At 35.2% G+C, this 22143-nt stretch overlaps 1 protein-coding gene across 1 annotated transcript in view; it reads right to left on the bottom strand.

Moving 5' to 3' along the window:
- The window catches only part of CEP128 (centrosomal protein 128), a 336595-nt gene that overhangs the window by 191768 nt on the left and 122684 nt on the right, over positions 1-22143 (bottom strand). Inside the window, exons 17-19 of the mRNA XM_054567190.1 lie at positions 17574-17750; positions 14046-14105; positions 9302-9494 (exon numbers count right to left, since the gene is read on the bottom strand). Coding sequence (XP_054423165.1) covers positions 9302-9494; positions 14046-14105; positions 17574-17750 — 430 coding nt within the window. The remainder of the gene's footprint in view (positions 1-9301; positions 9495-14045; positions 14106-17573; positions 17751-22143) is intronic.

The raw sequence follows: 22143 nt of genomic DNA, 5'->3' as shown, positions 1-22143 counted from the left end.
TGACCGTTTTTTTCTGGATAGCATTTCTAGTGGTTCAGTTATTATTATTAGTCAAAAAGACTAAGGTTTTGACGGAGCAATTTTCTTTCTAACATTTTTAACAAAAACTTGATCTCTTTACAACTTCAGGAAACAGATCCCAACAAAATGAGGAAGGACAGGTTGTTTCCAATCTGTAAGGCCTACTGAAGTTGATAGAGTAGTACTGGTTCATTCTGACATGCAATAGGGTAGTAGGAACACAAGCACGACTTTCACAAGTCCTATCACATCTGTAACTCACATTCTAAACATATAAGAAACAATCTACCCCTACTTGCCATCCAAACTCAGCTGCCTCACTATAAAATGGGATTAATAATCCTGAATGGTTGTTTTAAGAATTAAAGGAGATATTACACATAAAAAACTAATTAGCAAGCTCTCAAGAAATGTTAGCTGATAAGGCCCCCTCAATGACAATGAAGGGAACAGCTGAACATAAAGGTTTAACTTAACCTGTAGGAGACTGTGGTAAGGAATCTTTTCAAAATGTGACATGATTAAGAAATGAATTTTAAATACTAGAGTACAAGGTCAGTAGTCTCAATAGGAGACAAAGCAAATCTGTAATCTTCCACAGTTGATGTGATAATTAATGATGACAAATGATCAAATGATTCATCTAACCTAGAAAGGAGGACTTGTGTATCAATGTCTTTCCAAATACTCTTAGGAAGAACGTGACAGACTTTACTCTGGAAAGATAAATAGGGGAAGGGTTCTCTTATTGCCAAGAATCCTAGTCTCAAAACAAACAGCAGAAACAGCTTAGCCTAAAAGGACATCCTCAGATTAGTTTGGTGAGGTAATTCGGAGTTGTCTAATACTTCATATTGGTTCCTACGTTTTGAAGAAGTAGAAAAAATAAATAAATAAATATTGATGTGTGTCTCCTTTTTCATGGCTAGAACAAACAGATCTAAATGTCTAGCGTAGATATAGTAAGGCGATATGGCTTGTAATAAAATGGGATTAAAGGGGTAGGAGGCTAATCTGTGCTATCCATGTATCTACCTACCCATCCATCCATCCATCCATCCACCCACCCACATGTCCATCTACCTAAACATCCAATAAGTATGTTTATTTTTTGTTTAATTATAAAACAAGGGGCCAGATGCTATGGAAAAGTAATGATCTATTAAACAAGAGATTAAAACTTAATATAAAAAGATGTATATGCAGATACCCAGAGGAAAAGGCAAATGTCATATGATGATGTCCTAAAGTTTTAGTAGTGATGGGGTGGTAAAAGGAACAATATCACTAGCAAGGGTGATAGTGAGGGTAGAGTTTTCATAAATGAGAGGGGGAAAATGGTGGGGCTCCTATAAGAATCTGAACTTTATTTGTTCAGCAATGAGAAAGCAGCTGAAGGTTTCTGAGGTAAGGAGTCATGGGCTCAAAGCTGTACTGACGAAGACTCACCTAGCAGGACTGATTAGAAGAGCAGTTATGTGTGCATGCACATGTGTGTGTTTTGTCTATGGAAATGTTATCAGATGGAGGTCAACTGCAGGATGTGTGGCAAGTAATTTATTATAAAAAATACAAAACCAAAGTTAGAGAATGATTTACTTTCTTGTATGAATCTCAGATATTCAAGGTTATTTCTAAAAGATATAACACTTACCAAATACTTTATCAAATAGCATAGGAATGGACAGAGAACTCCAGGGTATGGGAAATGGCATGAACTTGGACATACCAACTGAAGGGTGCCTGCTTGGGAAAGTCGTCTGCCTTGACTGGTCTTCACCTATCAGCTCATAGGTGAAGACCAGTCAAGTGGAAGGTAGAGACTAGAGGTCAAGAATATCTTCAAATAAGGAGCTTCTGCAATTCTTTAGGAGATGAAATAATAAAAGGCTAAATAAGACAGAGCTAGTCTAACTGGGGAGGGAGGAGCAGATGTGCAAGAAGCAAGAAATGAAAACTGTAGAGTCACCAGTTGCAGGGGACAAAAACATGGAAGAATGTAAACTTTCCTTCAAATTGTAAGTGTAAGGATAGGTTTTAAGTGCTCTCATGTTAGAGATGAACAGGTGAGTGGCAGGAAAACTAAATCAATCAATCAGCCATGTACACACAAAACATAAACAATGCAACCCCATGTCTAGCCTACATGTTAGGAAGAATGCCTCCTTTTCACAAGACCCTCCCTGGTCTCTGTCCTACAAAGACATTCTAAGAAAGCACCCTCTGTCCAGCCACCCAGCAACTGTGTAAGTAGTGCAGAGATTCAAAGGAAGAGCAAGGACAAACAGGGTAGTCAGCTGAACCGAGTTTCTCAGAACCATAACAGTGAAACCAAAGGAAAAACGCTTAAAAAGTTGAGATCACCACTGACAGAGAAAAACGAGGTACATGGGAACCTTTGGAAATGCAGTGTTTTTTAGAATCAATGCCTTCAACAGCACAGCAATATTAGAACACTGAAAAAAAAAATTGGATCCTATCTCTGTTATTAGGAAAGAGCTCATCCTCAGAGACATCTATAGAGCCAGAATAATGGTGTACGGTATATCAGATTCATCACATAGCTGGCTCTATGCCTTGGATATCCACACATGACATGTATTATCCTTTGGAAGCAGTCTGCAAAAAAAATATAACCATGAGAAACGTTCTAAAATGTGAATTAAAAATCAAAAGGTTTCTGCCAAAACAGGTCTCTCAGTCTTAATGTAGCAAACCCAGTAGCTAGCACCCACTCCACTCTTTTCTCCAAACAGGTATTAAGCATATACAAGGCAAAGATCAATTAAACCCAATCACAGATGTTAAGGAGTTAATACTCAAAATGAAAAGAAAAATTAAAAAATACTATACAGAATAGTATGATGTGAAACTTCCAAAAATAGCAGTGATTCAAAGTGCTAAAAAGCTAATGGGAGAAAACATGCCTAACTGTTGCCCTTGTTCTTTCCAAGGTTCACTTCTCCACCTTCCTTTTTTACTTCATCCACTGTCATATCTTCTGGGATCCTGCTACGCCAATTAGCCTTCCTTTCACCTGTCCAACCTCTCCCATTCCTGGATATTTCCACTCAACACTTACAATCATGCTTAAGCTTGTCTACAATCAGCAGCAATGAGAAAATACTGCTCCAGAAGTCATATTCATTCTACTATTCAAAACTAAAATAATTTTAGACATATATATATTTTTTCATATTCTTTTTTTGGGGGGGATATTCAGGTATTTTTAAACTGTTTTTTACATGTTACACTAAAGAACTAACTCAAATCATAGCACAAAGTGGAGCTAGAGTTACTGCTAACAAAGTTATGGTGTCCCTAAATGAATTGGGAAGCTCTTAGAGAATATCATTGTGAAGTGAATAACAATATAGATGGTTTAAATACTTCTACTGTAAAATATAATACATAACTAAAATATTAGAAAAGACAGATATTACCTAATCCCAGAGTGTCATAAACAAAATGTAAATCACTCCAATTAAATTATTTAAGTTCTGCCAAGTATTTGCTGATTTGTACTTTGGTTATGCAGAATCCATTTTGGTTCTGCGGAATTCATTGTGGTTTTTTCCACTATGGCTCCCCTATTAACTCTGCAGCTGTCATTCATTCATGCATTCACTCACTTATTCAACAAATATTTGACATATCGAGTATGTGCCAGGCTTTTAAAGCACCTGGGACTAAGCACCTGGGGATATGGTGTTGAACAAAACAAAACAAAACAAAGATCACTACTTTCATAGGACCTCTATTCCAGTTGATACATTCAACTTAACACACTTCTCAACTGTGCCTACTCAAAACTGATTGAGGTGAGGCATAAGTTCTTTCTGGGCCAGGACAGTTCTCTGAATGCTGCCACACCCACAGTCATTGTTAAGATAAGACTTCAAACTGCTGAACTGAAAAAAGAGATGGGGACTATGATGCATCCTTTGTCCACCACCTACTTCCTGCCTAAGCACAGATGATGACCAAAAACAAACCAACAACCAACCTGAGCAGTTGGTCCTCTCCTGCAAAAACAGCGTGTCCTGAAGGGACTGAAGGACTATTTCCCTTCTTTCACATCTTCTTCGCACTTTCCTTTTATTCAGAACAGGCAGCTCCGTAACAAAGAGGCCCTGACAATGGCTTATTTCATCTTCACACATACATTCCGAATATGTGATAGTCTATATGACAGGAAGGAACAGATTCAGGAAGCCTGAATCTACAGTCCATATGGCTGAGAATGACTGTCTTCCTAGGCATGTGTCTACCGTAGTGTTAGGGTAACGGAATTGGTGAAGATCCCACCTAATCCAACAAAGCCAAATGAATGTCACACTTATTCCAAATTGAAAATTGGGTAAGAAAATAAAGTTTTATCTTTAAGGGAAAGGAATTTCAGAGACCCATGCCACTTTCTAATTCCTCCAGAAAGAAAAATTATGTACACTAAATTAGTCACAGCAAAACCACAGAGTGACTGAACAGCACATTTAAGTAAGAGTTCGTAGTTTCAGTTTAAGACAAAATAAGCTAAGGAAATTGTTTGCTCTATTTGTTCATAATCATTAGCATTTTATATGGTAAGAATGCAACTAGATCATATTATACAGATGCCCCTCCTTCTCAAGATTTTTGAAAAAAAAATCCTTCTGATATCTACATAATTTTAGATTTCAATAAGCCTCATAGTGTCAAAGTATTCTTAAAGAGCAATACAGGCACATACAGGAGCAGCGAGTTATCAGAACACTGAGAAAGCAGACAGCATTTGATTTATTAAGAAATTATTAAAAATAACTACTTACACAAATTAAAACAATATCACGCCTAAATCCTACCAGCTTCAGTTTATAGCTCTCTACTATTGTCTTCATTGTTGTTCATAACAATAAACAATTTCCCAGTCACTAGTTACTAAATTTCTAAGGAGCCCATGACATTAACTCTTTAATAGATTATTTTCTCCTTTTGGAACATTCCAGCAGAAACTCACTGGCCCAGAATACCCCAGGAAGCATAAGACAACTCAGATCCACAAAGCTGGATGCACGCAATGTTAGAAATTCTTCATACATGTACCTCAGTTAACCTGGTATGTGCCAGTTAATGTGAGATTAAATCAAACTAAAAATATTTGCGCAGAGAATAGCATTAATGCCAACAAATAGGAAGTTTCTCTGTTGTGTTTCATTTATAGATAGGTTAACCATGTTGTACCTAACAACTAAGTTTCTAAAATGCTGAAGAAAACCAAATACAAGTTTCAACAATAATTGACTTTGATACTTCAGAAATATCCAAATTTAATCATCAGTTTTGCTGTCCTTTGGTCTTCCATGTATACCACTATAAATGGACATTGATGTATGCAAGAAGAGACTTCTAGGCAGATAAATCCTGTGCAGAATCTCTCTTCTTCCCCCCATCTAAGGAAGTCCTGCTGTGTTCTTCAAGGTCTAATCCAAATCACAAGTCCTGCTAAAAACGTCCTCTTATGGGCCTCAACAGAAGTAATCAATACTCCACTTTTCACCAGGAACCTGTTCCTTATATTACTGATAACATAATTATTTCTTCCTTCCTTCTAATAAATATGTTTATAAGTCTCCAGCTATAACAGCCTTTGCTTGGTTTTCATTACTTCTATCAAGAGACACAGTATCTCACACACATAAGGCATAAGTGACAAAAGTTTGGGTCTTCCTGAGATTTGTTTTAATTCATAATTTTAAAAAACAGAAAAAAAAATGGACCCCTCTTTCTCTCCCACCAAACCAGCCCTTACTTCCTTACTTTCTTATTTCTTCTCCCAATGGCAAAACCACTGAGACCTTACAGTGCCTTTGAGTCTTCTTTCTCACTTATACTGACCAATCCTGTGCTAAGTCCTCCACAATATCTTTGCACTTGTTGCCACTACAAATGTCCTTCTTCAGTCCCTCTTTTGCTTTTATTAAAACTATTACAATAGGCTCCTAATTGGGAGATTCCCACGATTAGTACTAAGACAGGCTCTAATTATAATAACAGCTTCAAGATATATGAAGCAAAATAAATAACATGTACAAAACCTGATAGTAATAATTAGATATTTTAGGAATCTTCTATTAGTTATTGAGAGACATAGATAAAATCAGTAAGGATATAGAAATCACTAGAGACATATAACATGGTGAAATAATTTGGCATAATTGACACTTACAGAACATTTCACAATAAATGCAGAACATAACTTACTTTATAGTGCACATGGAAAATTCACCAAGCTAGACCATATTTGGGGCCATAAAATAAGTCTTGATAAATTTCAAAGTATCAGAGTCATGAAGAGTATGTTCTATGACCACATGCTTAGTAAGTGAGAAATCAATAATAAAATATCAAAAAAAAACTTTCCATGTAATTTGAAATGAAGCAAGTAGTACACTTCTTAAAAGAAAAAGAAAAGAAAGCCATAGGTCAAAGAAATCACAAGAGAAACATTTTATACTTCAATCTAAATTGTAGTGAAAATACAAAATACAACTTGCAAAATTTTTGGAATGCACTTAAACTATTGCTAAAATGAAAGTTTATAATTTTAATTGCTTATATTTGGAAACAGGCATTAAAATAAAGCTTCCAACTTAAGAAGCCAGAAAAAGAGAAAAGAGTACACAAAGTAAATTGAAGGAAGGAAATAAAAATAAGAGTAGAGATCAATAAACTATAAAAAACAACAAAAAATAAAGAGTAAAAAGTTGTTTCTTCAAAAATATTAATAAAAATATTAATATAAAGAACAAAAGATAGAAAACAAATTGCCATTATCAGGGATATAATGAGACATTGGTAAAGATCTTACAGGAATTTTTTTAAAAAGATGAAAAAGAAGAAATTATAAAAAATTATGCCAATAAATTTGACAACTCAGATGAAATAGAGAAATATCTTTAAAGGCATAGATTAGTAAAAACTGACTCAAGAAGAAATAGAAATTCTGAATAGCCACCTAGCTATTAAAGAATTTGAGTTCAAAATTAAAAACCTTCCCAAAATGAAAACTACCAGCTTAGAGGATTCATTAATGTATGAAATCCTATCATACATTAAAAAAATATATAAACTTTGCAAAATAACAAGCTAGAACTAATAAATGAGCCAGATAAAGTTGCAGAATACAATGTTAAAATATTAAAAAAAACTATTACATTTCTACATCCTAAAACCAATGTTGGAAATTCAAATTTTAAAATGTCATTTAACATTATAAGTCAGAAAAAAAATAGAAAGAAATCTTAAAAAGATGTACAAGACCTATTTTCTGAAAACTACAAAACATCCATGAGAAACGTTAAAGGAGATCTATTAAATAAATGGATCAATAAGCCATGTTCTTGGATTGAAAGATTCAATATTAAGATGTCCATTCTCCTCAAATTAACCTAAACACTCAACATAATCCTATCAAAACATGAGCCGATACTTTTTAATAATGTGACAAGCACTGTAAGATGCAGAAATTCAAATGCTCTATAGATACAAAGCAAGCAATACATTTTCATTACATTCGAAAAGCAGAAATAAAAGCAATCATCTTGAGAGACTACAAACTTGATGAGTTTTTATGAGTAAGCTGGGCATTTGAATATAATTATCTAAGTGCACAAATATTTGGTTCTTTCTGATGTCTCCCCCACTGACAGTTCTGTGTATTTGTAATACACTATTCATTAATCTATATCCAAAGAAAGTAATCATTTTCAGGGTAATAACACTGATGATGCTTGCGCAAAGGAAAACTGGGTTGTAATCTAGTGTTAATTAGTGAATACTTGTTAACATGTATAGAAACTAATAATATTTTATTTGTAAGTTCCATAATGAGATATCATTTCCTTGTCCTTAAAAAACACTACAAGGACATCCTCCAACTTCAACTGCTGGCACAGTTCATATCTTTCAATTACACTGGAGCGTCAGTGCTCAAAGAGTGGCTGGGGGACTGCCCAAGTTTCCTTAATAATCACACTAAGATATTATTTGCCTTTTTTACATTCAATTTCTCATAAATGTAAAGTACAGTTTTCCCAGAGGTTACATGACATGTAATATACCAACAGATTAAATGCAGAAGCAAAAATGAAAATGCAGCTGTTTTCTGAGACAGCAATTAAAGAGATTTACAAAAGTGCAAAACTGTCATTTTCAATATTTTTGTCTTGGAAAAGAGTTAAATTTTATTAATTTTTATGTTACATGTAATGCACTTAAACTTATTATCTTAAAGGAATATTTTTAATTCTTAGTTTTAATTTTTAATATGGTAAGTACTGATACACATAACGCATAATAAAATTTTGATAACTCAAAGAACTTTTAAGAATATAAAGTGGAATTGATGGTAGAAAAATTGAGAATCGCTAGTATACAGTAATAAATAATTTTAAGTGGTACATAAAGAATAACTGATCACTAAAATGAAAAAGGAAGGGATTACTATACATTATTACTTAGTTTTTCATAGTAAGACACTATATTAAGTCTCTTTCTGGACCTTAAATTAATAAAGTTCACTAATAAAAGAAAAGACCTCAGGCCAACACAACAGAAGATACACTTAGGATCCCCATACATAATTGCTGTTTTTCTTCTTCCCTTTCTTGATGCATCTCTAGTATAACCGAACAGAAAAGTAGTTTTCCAAGTTTCTTGTCTAACTTTAAAGTTAAGTATTACCCATGTATTATACATATTAAACCCCTATCTCCCAAACTCTCCTTCCGTTATTTTATTGTTTTCATCATTGTGCTTACAGCCTTCTGTTATATAGTTTACCTAATTATTACATTTTTTTCCTGTCACCCCACTCAATAGTAGGTAAACAAGAATAGGGTCTTTTTTCTGATTTATTCACAAACAGATCCTCAGCACCTGTAACAGTGCCTACGAAAAAATTAGGACAAAGTGAATATTTGGCGAATGAATTAACAGATATTTTACTGAATTAAAATATAAATTTGCCCAGGGGAGGACAAATATGTCTTACCAAATTAACACTTTCAAATGGCCAGCAGACAAAAAGCTATGTGGGCAGGAGGGATACGGTGACCTACAGAAAAACTCTCAGGGCAGAACAGTTTTCCCTCTTGGACCCAGAAATGAAGAAAGGAAAGATGAAGGAAAGCAGAAGAATATGGAAACAATCTGAACTGTAGGTAAGGAAAGCAGGTTTCTTCCAATCCTAGGTTCCAGGAATGCAAACAAAGAAAAATAAGGGTAAGAGCAGCAAACACACCTCTCTTCTCCCGATGTATTTCTTCCAGAAGCTGCTCCTGCCTTTCTATCTGGTCAAAGAGACACTGGAGCTCAGATTCCTTGTTTTCAGTCATGTTCCTGAGTTGCTGTCTACACAGCATTAGTTCGTGCCGCAGACTTTTCTCTCTGTTTTCTCTCTCTTTCAGTTCCTCACAGAGCCATTGAAGTTTAGTCTAAAAAATGACATTTATAGCTAATTAAGACCAAAAAAAAGACAAAAAATCTAAAAAATGTAGTATTTCAAAACAACAGGAAAAAATAGTATCATAATAATATGAACAAATACAAACAACAACAAATTTAAGCAAAATAAAAAATACACACAACTGTTCATATCAGTTCAAAGCTGGTGTGAAATCAAGCCATGATTTCGTTGGATTTTTATTAAAATTTGGCATAATCTATCATCTTTGTTAAGGAAATACTACAGAAAAATGTGGTCTACTAACTAAAATTCTAATCAGAATACAATTAGCCCCCTAATTTGGTATATAAAGCAGTTTAATAAAGCATTTAAAAATCAAAACCACCCTGGAATAGGACTAGAGATTTCTTATAAAGGGGGATTTTATTGCAGAGAGTTTAAAAAAAAAAAAAAAAGGTCTAGCTTTGCTTGCTAAAATTGCATATTCCCAGAATCTAATCAGGTAGAGAGAAAGACTTCAGGGAGATAAAGTCAGCCTTTCCCTACCTTGAAGAGATGAGAAATCTTTATTGAAGCAACTCTCTTTTTCAGACTCTTAACCTCACCATCTGTAATATTTAACCTATTCTTGCTCTGTGAGTGAATTACATATTTAGAAAATCACCTCAGATTTCCCTTTTCTCAATGCTTTCCTTCTTACCCTATCCCAGTCGTTGGCCTGTGTTAACTACCATTGCTAAGAAGTGATAACAGAAATACAGCAAATCTGTTTTTCATAGCAATAAGCCTATTGGTTGTGGAAAACAAAAACAAAAGCCTCTGAAACAAAGCACTAATCAGGTTTGATATGTGTTGTTATGAACTGAATTGTGTCCCCTCAAAATTCATACGCTGAAGCTTTAAACCTCCCTGTGGCAGTATTTGGAGATAGGATTAAGGTAATTAAGGTTAAAGGAGGTCATAAGGGTGGGGCACAGGGCTTACAAGAAAGCCTGCACTCCCTCGTCTTTCTGATTTCCAGTCCCCTAACTTGGCCAAAGCACCCCATCCCACCCCATCCAAACACAAAAGGTGGCAGTCTGCAAGCCAGAAAGAGAACCTAACAGAAACCAACCCTGACCCCTCGATCTTGGACTTCTACCCATTAGAACTGTGAGAAAATAAATGTCTGTCGTTTAAGCTACTGTCCAGCCTGTGGTATTTTATTATGGTGGTCTAAGCCAACTAATATAGTACAATATAACCTATGGCTTTAGTTTATTCATATGAAACCTTATTCCATTGCCACATAAAGTTTAAAAATAGGTTACAGTTAGATGCTTTTTAATGAATTGACTATGTATGCAGAATATATTTATTAATCCTACAAAACAGTGTACCAATTTATGGGAATTTAATCAAACAATATTCAATTACGACAATCTGTTAGAGAAACACTCAGCATCTTCATTAAGTATCTCACAGAAACAGCTTGAAACACAGAATAGGAATAACTTTAACAATTCCAAATAATAATTATCTGACAAGACTATTAATCACAGTGCCAACACCATTCTATTAACTACTCACAAGAGCATTGTACAGATTACATAATGGGCTCATTTATTTAACTACATCAACAAGTATTGTTAAATAAACCAAAATAGAGAAAGAATTTCTAAATAAGGCAGTTTTTACCTTCATAGTTGACAGCTTGCAATTTAGTGGAAATACTTACAATTATCTAGTAAAACAACCACGATGGTCTTTTTACTCTATAAGAATACCCTTACTTAAAGTTAGCAATATTAGGACCAATAATTATGCTTGGCTAGCTTCAAAATTCATCAAGCCATCACCCCCTTCCAGCTCCTGTATACCTCTATCACAGCTCTTACCTAGAATACTGACATTTTCTACAGAACTGTTGTCTTTTCTAGACAAAGTATGTCCCTGAAGAGGATTATGTCTTAATTCATTTTTATGTCCAGAGCACACATCATAGCATGTAGGGCACAGTAGTTTCTGAATAAATTATCAATTAAAGTGAATAAAATTTGATCTCTACATCCCCTGTCAAGAGCTATGACAAAAATAAATCCCTAATCCCTGGAAACCCCTTGCCTGGCATTCCTTCACAACCATCCCAAACCCTCTTCCGCCCCATAATGCCTTACTCTCACCATTCATCGGATATTTTATCTGTATGCTTGGAGTCCCACTCGAAGTTGGAGTTCATGTGTACGCTATGCCAACAAAGCTGTAGTGACACAGTCCCCCACTCAATCCTCTAGCTCTTTTAGGATTAACACTAACAGAAGAAATTCATTTGGCAGATTTACGAAAACAATTACCAAAGGCCCTCAGAGGTCCGTCTAATACCACAAGATGTCAGCATGGACTAGCTGAATAGCAATTCTACTTTCCATATAGTTTTTTGTCCTTTGATTTCAGATCTTATCTTCAATACTTATAGAGCTGTCCCCCCGTAGTTCATGGGAACTACAGTATTGTAGCCCATCAATAACCGAAGCCATCTTTCCAGTAAATAGATTCAATTCCTCCTTAGCCGTTGGTCAGTGTGGTATTGTTTATCAGGACCCTTTTACACTGTAGAGGAACAGTTGTCTCATGCAGTATTAAAACTCATCCGATCAGAAGTTCAATCCCATTAAATGATAAGGGAAAACTGCTGAGTAGTTCCCAAATTAAAGAGCTATGATTAAGAGTCATCTCTGGCTCTCATAATTTAGCTGAACAACAGCAGGGAAAGCTTTCTGTTCAAAAATGATAAAGATTTTAACTTGCAAGAAAAGTCCAAGTGTATTGCTCTTGTCAAAACTGTGGAGTTGGGAAAAAGAAACAGGAGACATGTTTTATTAAGGCACAACAGAATTTTCTAATCCAAAAATTCAGGGACAGCAAAACATGTATATTATAAATGGCCTATGCAGGTGACATAAGTGCTAATTTGCATTTGATTCTAACAGGAATGCACAGGATCATTGTCTTAAAGTAGGATAGCGGATTTGACAAGGCTGGGTAAATTTCTATATTTAATCATAATACTGTTAGTCTCTTATTAAGAACTTTTTGAGGGGGGCTTCTCTAATGCATATCTGGCCTCCAAGGGGAACCTTGTCTTTCCACCGCCTCCCACCTGTACCTCACCCACCAATCTCAGGCATTCTCTGTGTTTATTCAAATATTCTCATCTTTTTGTCATTGTTTTACCTACACTTAGCCAACTGGAGAACTTGTGCATATTTTTTGTATGACCAAGTAAGAACCCTGCATTTTCGGAGAAGCTTTCTGTGACAAGCTGGCAGCACCGTAGCCCCCATTCTCCCAGCACGAACATCCCTCCTTCCTGTGTTCCTTTGTCAGTGTTTACATAGCTCTATAACCATGTAACACACCTTAAGGAGACTTAAATTGGTTAACATAGCCATTCCCCCCATTAACTTTATTAACTTCCATGGTTTGCTAACACTTCCATCCCCATTCTCTATACACCAAAAAATACACAATCAATAAGTCTTGGCCGAAAGAAGACTTTGCATGGCAATGCATACAATGGAGAGAACACTCACTGTGAGTCAACATGGCATATAATCTATTTTCCCATTTTTTATGTGGCACTGGTAAAGTCACATACCTTGTCTGAAACCTCATTTTTCTCATATTTTTAAATAAGGACACCGTACAAACTTAAAGGTTCTTTCTTGCAATAAAGTCCTAAGCTGGACCATAATGGGTCAGGTTTACAGTACTGGTGGTTTTCTTACAGAATTTAAATGGGATGGAAGATTTTGCACTTTAGTATGTTAAAGCTGAAAAAAAACTAATCTAAAAATGAATGCAAGTATTTAAATATTGGTACTAGAATACACACATATCTCCATCTTATGTGGTCATAATTTTCAGAATATTTTAATTTTTATATATTTGAATTTACAAGTTGATTTATGAAGATAGCTGATAATTATCCACCGTGTAGAAAAATCTTCTTGCTAAGATTAGCAAATTATCCAAGTTTACTTATATTTGCTTACCTTCCCTTAAATTCGAATCATAATTCCAAAGAACCATGCAGCAGGAACGTTATCTTCAGAACTTAAAGTCAATCCCTCCAATGTTGTAAATGAGGAAACAAGACACCCAGGAAGGTGAAGGGATTTGCTTAAGCCACACAGAGATTTGGCAGGCTCTGAGCTCACCCTCAGAAACCAAAATATAGTAAGTATATATGTGTAAGGAAAGTTGGTTACAGCTGCCCCGACCTCTGTACACTTCAGAGACATTGCCTATCCCAAGGAAAAGGCACAAGAATTTGTCTCTCTGACAATCTAGTTTTAATATTTCAACAGTATTACCTTTCTTTATTCTCCCATTCCATCCTTATACATTTAAGCTAATTTTTAAATGTTAAGCTAAAGGAACATGCAGGTTTCTCAAATGCATTACCATATTTCTCCTAGCAGTAAAGTACTACAGCTTCATATGCTCAGTTATGTGACAAAAATATATGGCTAGCCCAAATAGAACACCTTAAAGCTCATAAATATTATGATAACTTTAGGATTCAAAAATTAATTACCTTACTTTCTGCTAACCAGCGATGTGGGTCATAATTAATATCAGGACCAGATGAAAAAACCTGAAAAAAAAATTAACATAGTCTATCAAAAGCAGATTTTTCTCCAAAATGAATTTACCTGAATGAAATTTTTCACTTTAACATCCAAAAGTTTAGTGCCTAAACTTAAGGGTTTAGAAAGAAGACAGTTCATACCAAGTACTTAACCAATTCTAAACCACCATTTATTTAACATGTCTATTTATGTAAATATATATATGTTTAAGCACATATATATATGCTTATACATATAAACATACACACACACATATATAATGTATGTTCTGACAGTAAATACTTAGTTCAAATGCAAAGACATGAATCAATGCTTAGTGCTGTCATTGCTAGTATCTCTGGAGGCTGATTTCAGAGTTCTGCATGTCAAGCAGCCTCAATTAAACTAGTTTACCTCATTTTTTTGTTTGTTTCTTTTCCTCAGTCTTGTTCCATTTAATGTATTTCACAGTGGGTTAAATGTAATTACATGGAAACTTAATTCTTTGTCTCATTTATCCTTTTTTAATTTTATACAATGAGGGCCATTTTGTCTCATTAATGGTTATATAGAAATGACAGGAACTAATCAATGTAACTTGATGCAGTCATTAATTTATATTTTATGATGGTAACAAAATCCTACAATAAACAGGTTGTCTATGTCAGCTGACCTGATTTCCTTCACTCCAACGCATTTATAAAATCATTGCCATCTGGCTCTGCATTATTACTGATGAAACTGCACTCAAAGGTTACCAACGATTTTACAATTGTAAATAAATTTGTTTTCTCAATTCCTACTTTTGTTGAACCTATGATATTTTGGTAGGACTTCTTTCTAGCAATGTTCTCTTAAAAATACCCTATCCTCTGCAAGAGATGTCTGTTCCAATTCTCAAATACTTCCATGCTTTCTGATGTGTGCGTGTACACACCTCTCCTTTAAGTAATATCATGAGGTAATTCATTCAGACATATGGCAATGAGTGCCGACCACATGCCATATCCGAGAATGTTGAATTCTCATATCCAAGCTTTCTCTCACCTACTCTTTCGCTGTAAATCTCACCCAACTCTCACACCCTCTCTCCCAGTCTTTCCAAAGGAACTCTCCCTAATCACTCCAGTGCATAGGGGAAAAAAATTTGTTTTGCTCCAATGGCCATTTTCTTTATGCTCTACAAATAAATGAATACTCAAATCAAGTGTTACGGGAAAAGCTCTTGAATTATCAAAGACTGGTCTGAGAAAATTATGCTACTTTAATTCACACGTTTTCCTAATTGTTTTGTTATGATGGTGGTTTATTAAGTGTCTATCCTGAAGTTTTCAAACACTATAGGCATTTACTAAAGTAGAACAAGTAATAAATATGGTCGTTGGAAAAAGAAAATTATAGTTAGAAATAATGCCAATATCCCCAAGGACTTTTCCGAGACTCATTTGTTACATATCTATGATTCAATCCATTCCATAGCACAGTCACTCTCTACATAAAATGATTGAAAATTTCATCAGCAATACTTCAAAAAGTCAACAAATGACAAAGAATAATTGGAATTAATCCATTTAAAAAAACATTTTACAAGGATCACCACTCTCCCATAGATCTCTGAACTATAAAGCAAAGAATTTATTTAACAAATACCCAAGGATAGTTTCTTTGAGGTGAGAGCAAATGTTAGTTCTTCAGTATTCCTTTTCTTTTCCCTCAAGTTTACAGAAATGGAACAACAGAAGTTATATGTAGAGAGAGATTCACATTAAAAAAAAAAAAGTACTCTTAAAAATAAAAACTGAATAAAATTTCCATTCTTTTAAATCTCTTTCCACCCATCACTTTGGAAAAAAGGTGTAAAGACCCATTACTACAATTTTTCCATTCCTGAAAGCCTACTAAAGAATAGGGTGCTTTTCAGAATATGTTGGATGGAAGGATAATTTGAGCAATCTGTTATGTGCACACTATGGTTTAGCCTATAATTAACCATAACAAGGCTTATAAACCTTATAGCATGATCCAAATGATTCTATTTTTACATCTCCACCTGACTGAAAACAAAGTTGTCCTGACATAAATACTTAAATACAGAATAAAAAGTGCATTGTTAATAGCTGATTCTTTTAGCTGAAATTAGGATTTCAAGGCCACACATCCTTTAAATGAATGTAAACAAGAAAAATCTTAAATAAATACAGCAACATTAGATGAAAAAGAGACTAAATCAGCATTATAGCAGGCCCCATAAGAGGATGAAAAGAGTTACGTTTTTCCTAAAGCCAATTACTTGTCATATTTGGCTCGCAGTCCTCTTAAACTGCCCTCTGATTTGTTTTAACAATGTACACAGAAATACATATCGTAGAAATTCCACCAACTCCACCAAATTCTATCAGTTGAAATATTTTCATTAAAGTCAAATTCTAAGACACCTTCTACTTCACAAGTACAATTATAGTTTTATTTCTTTAAAACACCACTTAAGAAAGAGCAGGAAAAAAGAAGGGAAAGTAGAATGGAACAGAATGGTCATTTTACATAAGGAAAAGGATGAATGACAAAAGTAAAAGAAGAACCTGAATTTTTTTAAAAGCCCTTATGCATAACACTACAATTTGAGTACTGTCACATCATCAGAAGAAATAAATATAGTGGTAAATGACAGCTGGTGTTGGATTATGCCATATCAAAGCGATCCAGCACTCTCTGTAAGTATGTAACGGTATAAGAACCTGGAGATAATAGAGGTGCTTGCCTTTAAGAAATTATGAACATCCAATGATTACTTTTATTTTTCTTTATCATTTCACTAAAACTATAAATTGAGCAGCAATCAATATTCCACTTTAAAGATAGAAAAGCTAAATTAAATATAATTTGTTTAAATAGGGCAGGCAAATAGCATAGTGGTTACTTGATGAAGCTCCACAGTTAGACTCCCCAGGTCTGAAGTCTTAGTTGGAGCATTTAACTAGATATAGGGCCAGGGGCAAGTTACTTAACCGCTCCAAGCTTTGCTTTCTCTTGCCAAAAATAGATTTAATCAGAATATCTAAAGGATAGGGTGGTTTTAGGGGTTAAGGGAGTGAAAGCATATGCCACACTTACCGCAGTACCTACAACATAACTACTACTCAATAGATGTTGGCCAGTAACATACCAACAACAAAAATGGCCTATGATAATGAAAAATTCAAAACACAGGCCTCATGAATCCAAGGATGTATTTTAACTCGAACTGCTGCCTCTCTTGTAAAACATTTTCATATACAGAGTGAGACACAGGCAATTCAAAGGAATGGCAGCACGTTTTCTCTCACCATGACTATGCAATAGATACAGTACCTCATTCTAAAAACAGCAAGATGTTATTTTCTTTCATAAAACTTTCAGGAATAAAAATGTGATTACCATGTAAAAATGCATTAAAATCTTATTATAATTATATATTAGGAAACTAAGTGAAAGTTGCAATGAGAACTCATAATTACTTTCAATCTCTCCATCGAGTCCCTGGAGAAGGTTTTACAAGCTGCATCAATTTCCTTTCCTATCACACCAAGAATGGATTCCTGTTCAGTCTCCAGACAAAGAAGTTGATCCTTGAGCTGCAATCTGGCCTCTTCCATCCTCCTTAAGTGCTCTTCTTCATTGCTTATATGTTTCTCCTAAAGCATTCACAAGAAACAAAAACAATAAGTGAAGGCAAGAAACACCTATAATATCTGTACAACCAACTCAAAGAATTGTGTCAGGAAACAGATCTGACTCTGTCAGTCCCTTTACTGAAATAAAACATTCCACCTGCTCATTAACTGAGGTCAAATTGTAGAGAATTCATATGCATTGAGGGAACCGGAGTGTGGATTCTTGACAAAGAAAATTATAGTTAATCTGTGGCCAAAAGAAAATGTTGAAAAAAGTCCTTTACCATTTTAATAATTTAATGTCATTAACGCATCAAAGAGTAAAAGCTACAAACTGACTTTGGGCTTTCAACAATTAGTAAAACACTAGAAAATGCAAAATGTCAAATAAGATACTGTCAGCTTCTTCACTTCAGAAAAAAATAAATGTTACTACCTTTATCTCATCAAAACATCATTTCTAAAAAGTCTAAGTTTTCAAATGCAGTTATACTGCATAAATGCTTTGAGTCATGAAAATCTGATTAAAGCAAAATGGAGGGGCTTTTGAAATAAGCAAATAGTACATTTAATAAAAAGGGATTTCTAAGGTATCCTATAAGAGATTACAAGGACTTGGGGGCCCCCTGTAGGCAAAACAATTTTCAATCATGATTACACAATTTCATTACTAGAGAAATTCAAGTTGTACTGCTTGGAGGGAAAAAACAGAATCACTAAAATTCTAACTGTAAACAGTGGACCAAAAAGTCACGATGGCTAGCTAGTTTTGCCTTCAGACATTCCATCATAACCTAATCATCTTTACCTACCCTAGAAAATACAACACAAATAGGAAAATTATGTGGTCAACAAACTGAGCTTGAATTTAAAATAACAAAAAGACCTGCTCAATCAAAAATAATCAGGAAAAGTAGAATGGTATTTTAGCAGGAAATATCCCACCTTTCCTTTCAATTCAACTTACTTTTAAAAATGAATGGAACACCCTCTGCCCAAAAGGATAGGCCTTTCACAACCTGCCTTCTGCCCTTCTCTCCAGATTCTTGACCCTCCTTTCCACCCTCTCATACTTTAACCTCTTACAGCTTTTCAAATATGCCTACATGTGTCTCTTCTGACCAATCTGATGTGTTCAATTGAAATAGTGCTTCAGGATACACTATTTCAAATGGAGCTGGTAGCCAAGAGACAGCATTTGTCTTGATGAGTACATCATCCTGGTCTGGATCTCAGCCTTGTACAATTGGGAACTGGATTTTCTTTTCTTCTTGGGTCTGTCAGCAGCAGAGTAACATTAAGTTCACAAGAGACTAATGTGCAAACTAGAAATGCCCCTCAGTTAACTATGTTAGTTTACACTGAGAACCATAACTGCCATATGGATCTGAATGCTCCTATCAGCATAACCAGTACATTTACTCCCTGTAGACCAATCTATATGGGAAGGCAAATTATAACCAGAATGTTGCTGAGTGAACGGGAAATCGGAGCAAGGGGACTTGTTTTTATGAAAAACGTTTAAGTGCATCATGCCAATGGCCACCTGGTGTGTCCATCTACGCATCAGGGATTTACAAACCATGGTAACAACAAGAGCATTCCATCCTCCTGCGCAGTGTTTGGATGGAAACTGCCCAAGTATATCTCCCTTACTGCTTCTTCCGCAGTCAGATTCTGACGAACCCTCCTTCCTTACCGATATGGCATTTCTTTAAATATAACGATATCTTCACTAAGTCTTGATCTCATCTAGAAGCCTTTCTGAAAAATTAACCTCCTGGCTCTGCAGAATATTTGGTGATTTTATAGATAACTTAGTAGCGAGCAACCTTACTGTCAAGCCTCTGGGTGAGGACCCTGGCCTCTGGATCATTCCTACATGCCACACATCCAGACAAATGCTGACTTGGCTACCAGACCCTTTTGAAAGAGCGCACCTCCAGCAGGTGTACGCATCAGACTGGTAGAGGGAGACACATGAAGCGCACCTGCCGTCCACACTTGCTATCCTTCAACGTTCATCCTCAAGACTCCAGTCTTTCTTAATTGCCCAACATAGGAGGTTTCCACAGCACATTATTTATATCATAGTTTAAAAAAGGGTATCAAACTGTAATATAATTGTTTTTGCACCAGTCCCCTTCAATAAACTGCTTATTTCAGGAGACCACAGAACATATTTATAATTATCTTTAAATTCCCCAACTTTGCAACATAAGTGTTTTAAACATTATTTTTGTTTTGAAGAGCGAAATTCAACACTGTAAAGACCACTTCATCAGCTACCATGAAGATCGGCACACGCAGAGGCTCCACAGGTGTGCTAAGAGGCTCCCTCTGCGGTACGCATACCTAGGCCCCGAGACTGCTGCCGTGTCCTCACTGGTGTGACGTTCATGAAGAAATTTCTCCATCAGGGTTACTGATGTATTTAGAGGACAACTGTTCATACTATAAATTCAGGCAATTCACAATAATGTACTAATTGATCTTTCTGTTCCCATCTCCCTCACAGCCACCTTTCTTTTTATCCACTGTCATTTTTCTGTTATCTGACTCATTAATACGAAGACAAAACTATTTCCATATTTAGATATTCTTAAAATGTTAATAATGTCATAAAAAGCTCTACAATTCAATTTCTTTAGCAAAGACTGAAAATTTCATTATCCAATTCACTATCCACCATGAGACAATTAGCATGCTATGCCTAATCTCCCTTTGAAATAAAACTCAGAACTATCTACTCACATGGACCTTAGAGATCAGTGGGTTCAACTACCTGTTCTTTCAGAAAACCCCTTTCTTTTACATTTCTGACAGAAGGTAATCCAACCCCTACAAGACCAGCTGAAGTTTCAAGGAACAGAATACCTGACAAAACTGTAAAATCTCTCATTAGTTTAAGTGCTATACTCAAGAGTTAAAGTAAATAAATGAATCCTCCACCCCTACTAAATCTTCTAAGATTCCAGGTCAAGTTCTATGTTCTTTTATTTAATTAGGTTTCCAATACTGTACCATACCAATTCTCCATATTCTGCATGTGCTCTTAGACCATAATCTAAGAGTTAAGTAAGCTTTTCCATTCTGTACTTAAGCAATTGTAATTTCATTTACTCATTCAACAAATTTTTATGGAAGGTCTACTACGGTAAGATATTCTTCTGGGCACAGGGACAGAATGAATGAGATAGGTAAGTCCCCTGCCCTCACAGAGCCAACAAATATCTTCATTAAATTTCATCAGTTTTGTTTTGTTTTGTGGCTTGAGAATACCTATTTGTATATAATTATGACACCTAATAAATTAGCTCTTTCTCTCTTTGGTTTCATGTTTCAGAAATACCTCTACCAATGGAGCAAGCACAGCTAATTCTATAGAAGGGGTGGGGAATTGGCTGATATTAATCCAATCCTTCTGTCTGATTTGGAGGCATACAGTTTAATAAGGGCACATGAGAAGATTTAGGCACTATGATGACTATTCCCTGGGCTTCTAGTGAATTCAAAGGCAGCAATAATTCTACAACAAAAAGCTACCATATTTCTAGAGAACCAGAGGTCTTTTAGAGACAAGGTCTTTTAGAGACTGTTTAGAAATATGGAAGACAGAGCTAGTCTGACTTCAACGTTTCAACATGAATGTACACAACTATGTGGGTCTTGGGAATACAAGGAGCTTCTTTGTGAAGACATAGATCAAGCTAACCAAAACTGTTTGTATAATCCAAGAAGAGAGATATCCTAGACCATGGCTGAATTTGAATTAGAGAATAAACCCTTAATTTTACAAATGAGGACACCAAAGTTCAGATAGACTAAGTAACTTAACTAAACTCAAAGAGCCTACAATCCATAACCTTTAGTTCTCTGACTCCCTGAAGAGTGGTCTCTATTAAAATGCAAGAAAGACCAATTTTTAAAAAGCAGAGTTTAGAAAGCCAATGTGAAAAACTCAGAAAAGTTATCAGCAGGTTATGTAGGAAGTAGTGTAGTCTTAAAGTAGGAAGAATAACCAAAACAAAATTTCTGAATGAGCCTTATCATTAGAAAAAAATATATATATGACATACCTACAAATTCAAAATAGACCACAAAAAGAGTAAAAAAACTCATCAAGCACACACACTATCTTAAACTTTTAAAGGCTATCTATCTGCACTGGAGACATACACATTACACATACACATTAAATCTGCTCTTGGCAAATTTTAATTAGTAAGTATACTAACCATACACTAAGCATATGCAGTTCCACTGTCAAGACAGCAAAGGTTTTATGGAGCGTCCACTTTAGGACAAGAAAGGCTTATATTGCTGACATGTATTTCTAAAGGGAATAAAAAATTATACTGCTCATATCTTCATCACACACACACACACACACACACACACACACACACACACA

Source organism: Pteronotus mesoamericanus, unplaced genomic scaffold (genome assembly GCF_021234165.1).
Source record: "Pteronotus mesoamericanus isolate MK-2021 breed Mesoamerican mustached bat unplaced genomic scaffold, CSHL_Meso_final contig_182, whole genome shotgun sequence".
Taxonomy (NCBI): Eukaryota; Metazoa; Chordata; class Mammalia; order Chiroptera; family Mormoopidae; genus Pteronotus; species Pteronotus mesoamericanus.
Note: the sequence above shows the minus strand (reverse complement) of the source record. Positions and strands in the feature narration are given on the sequence as shown.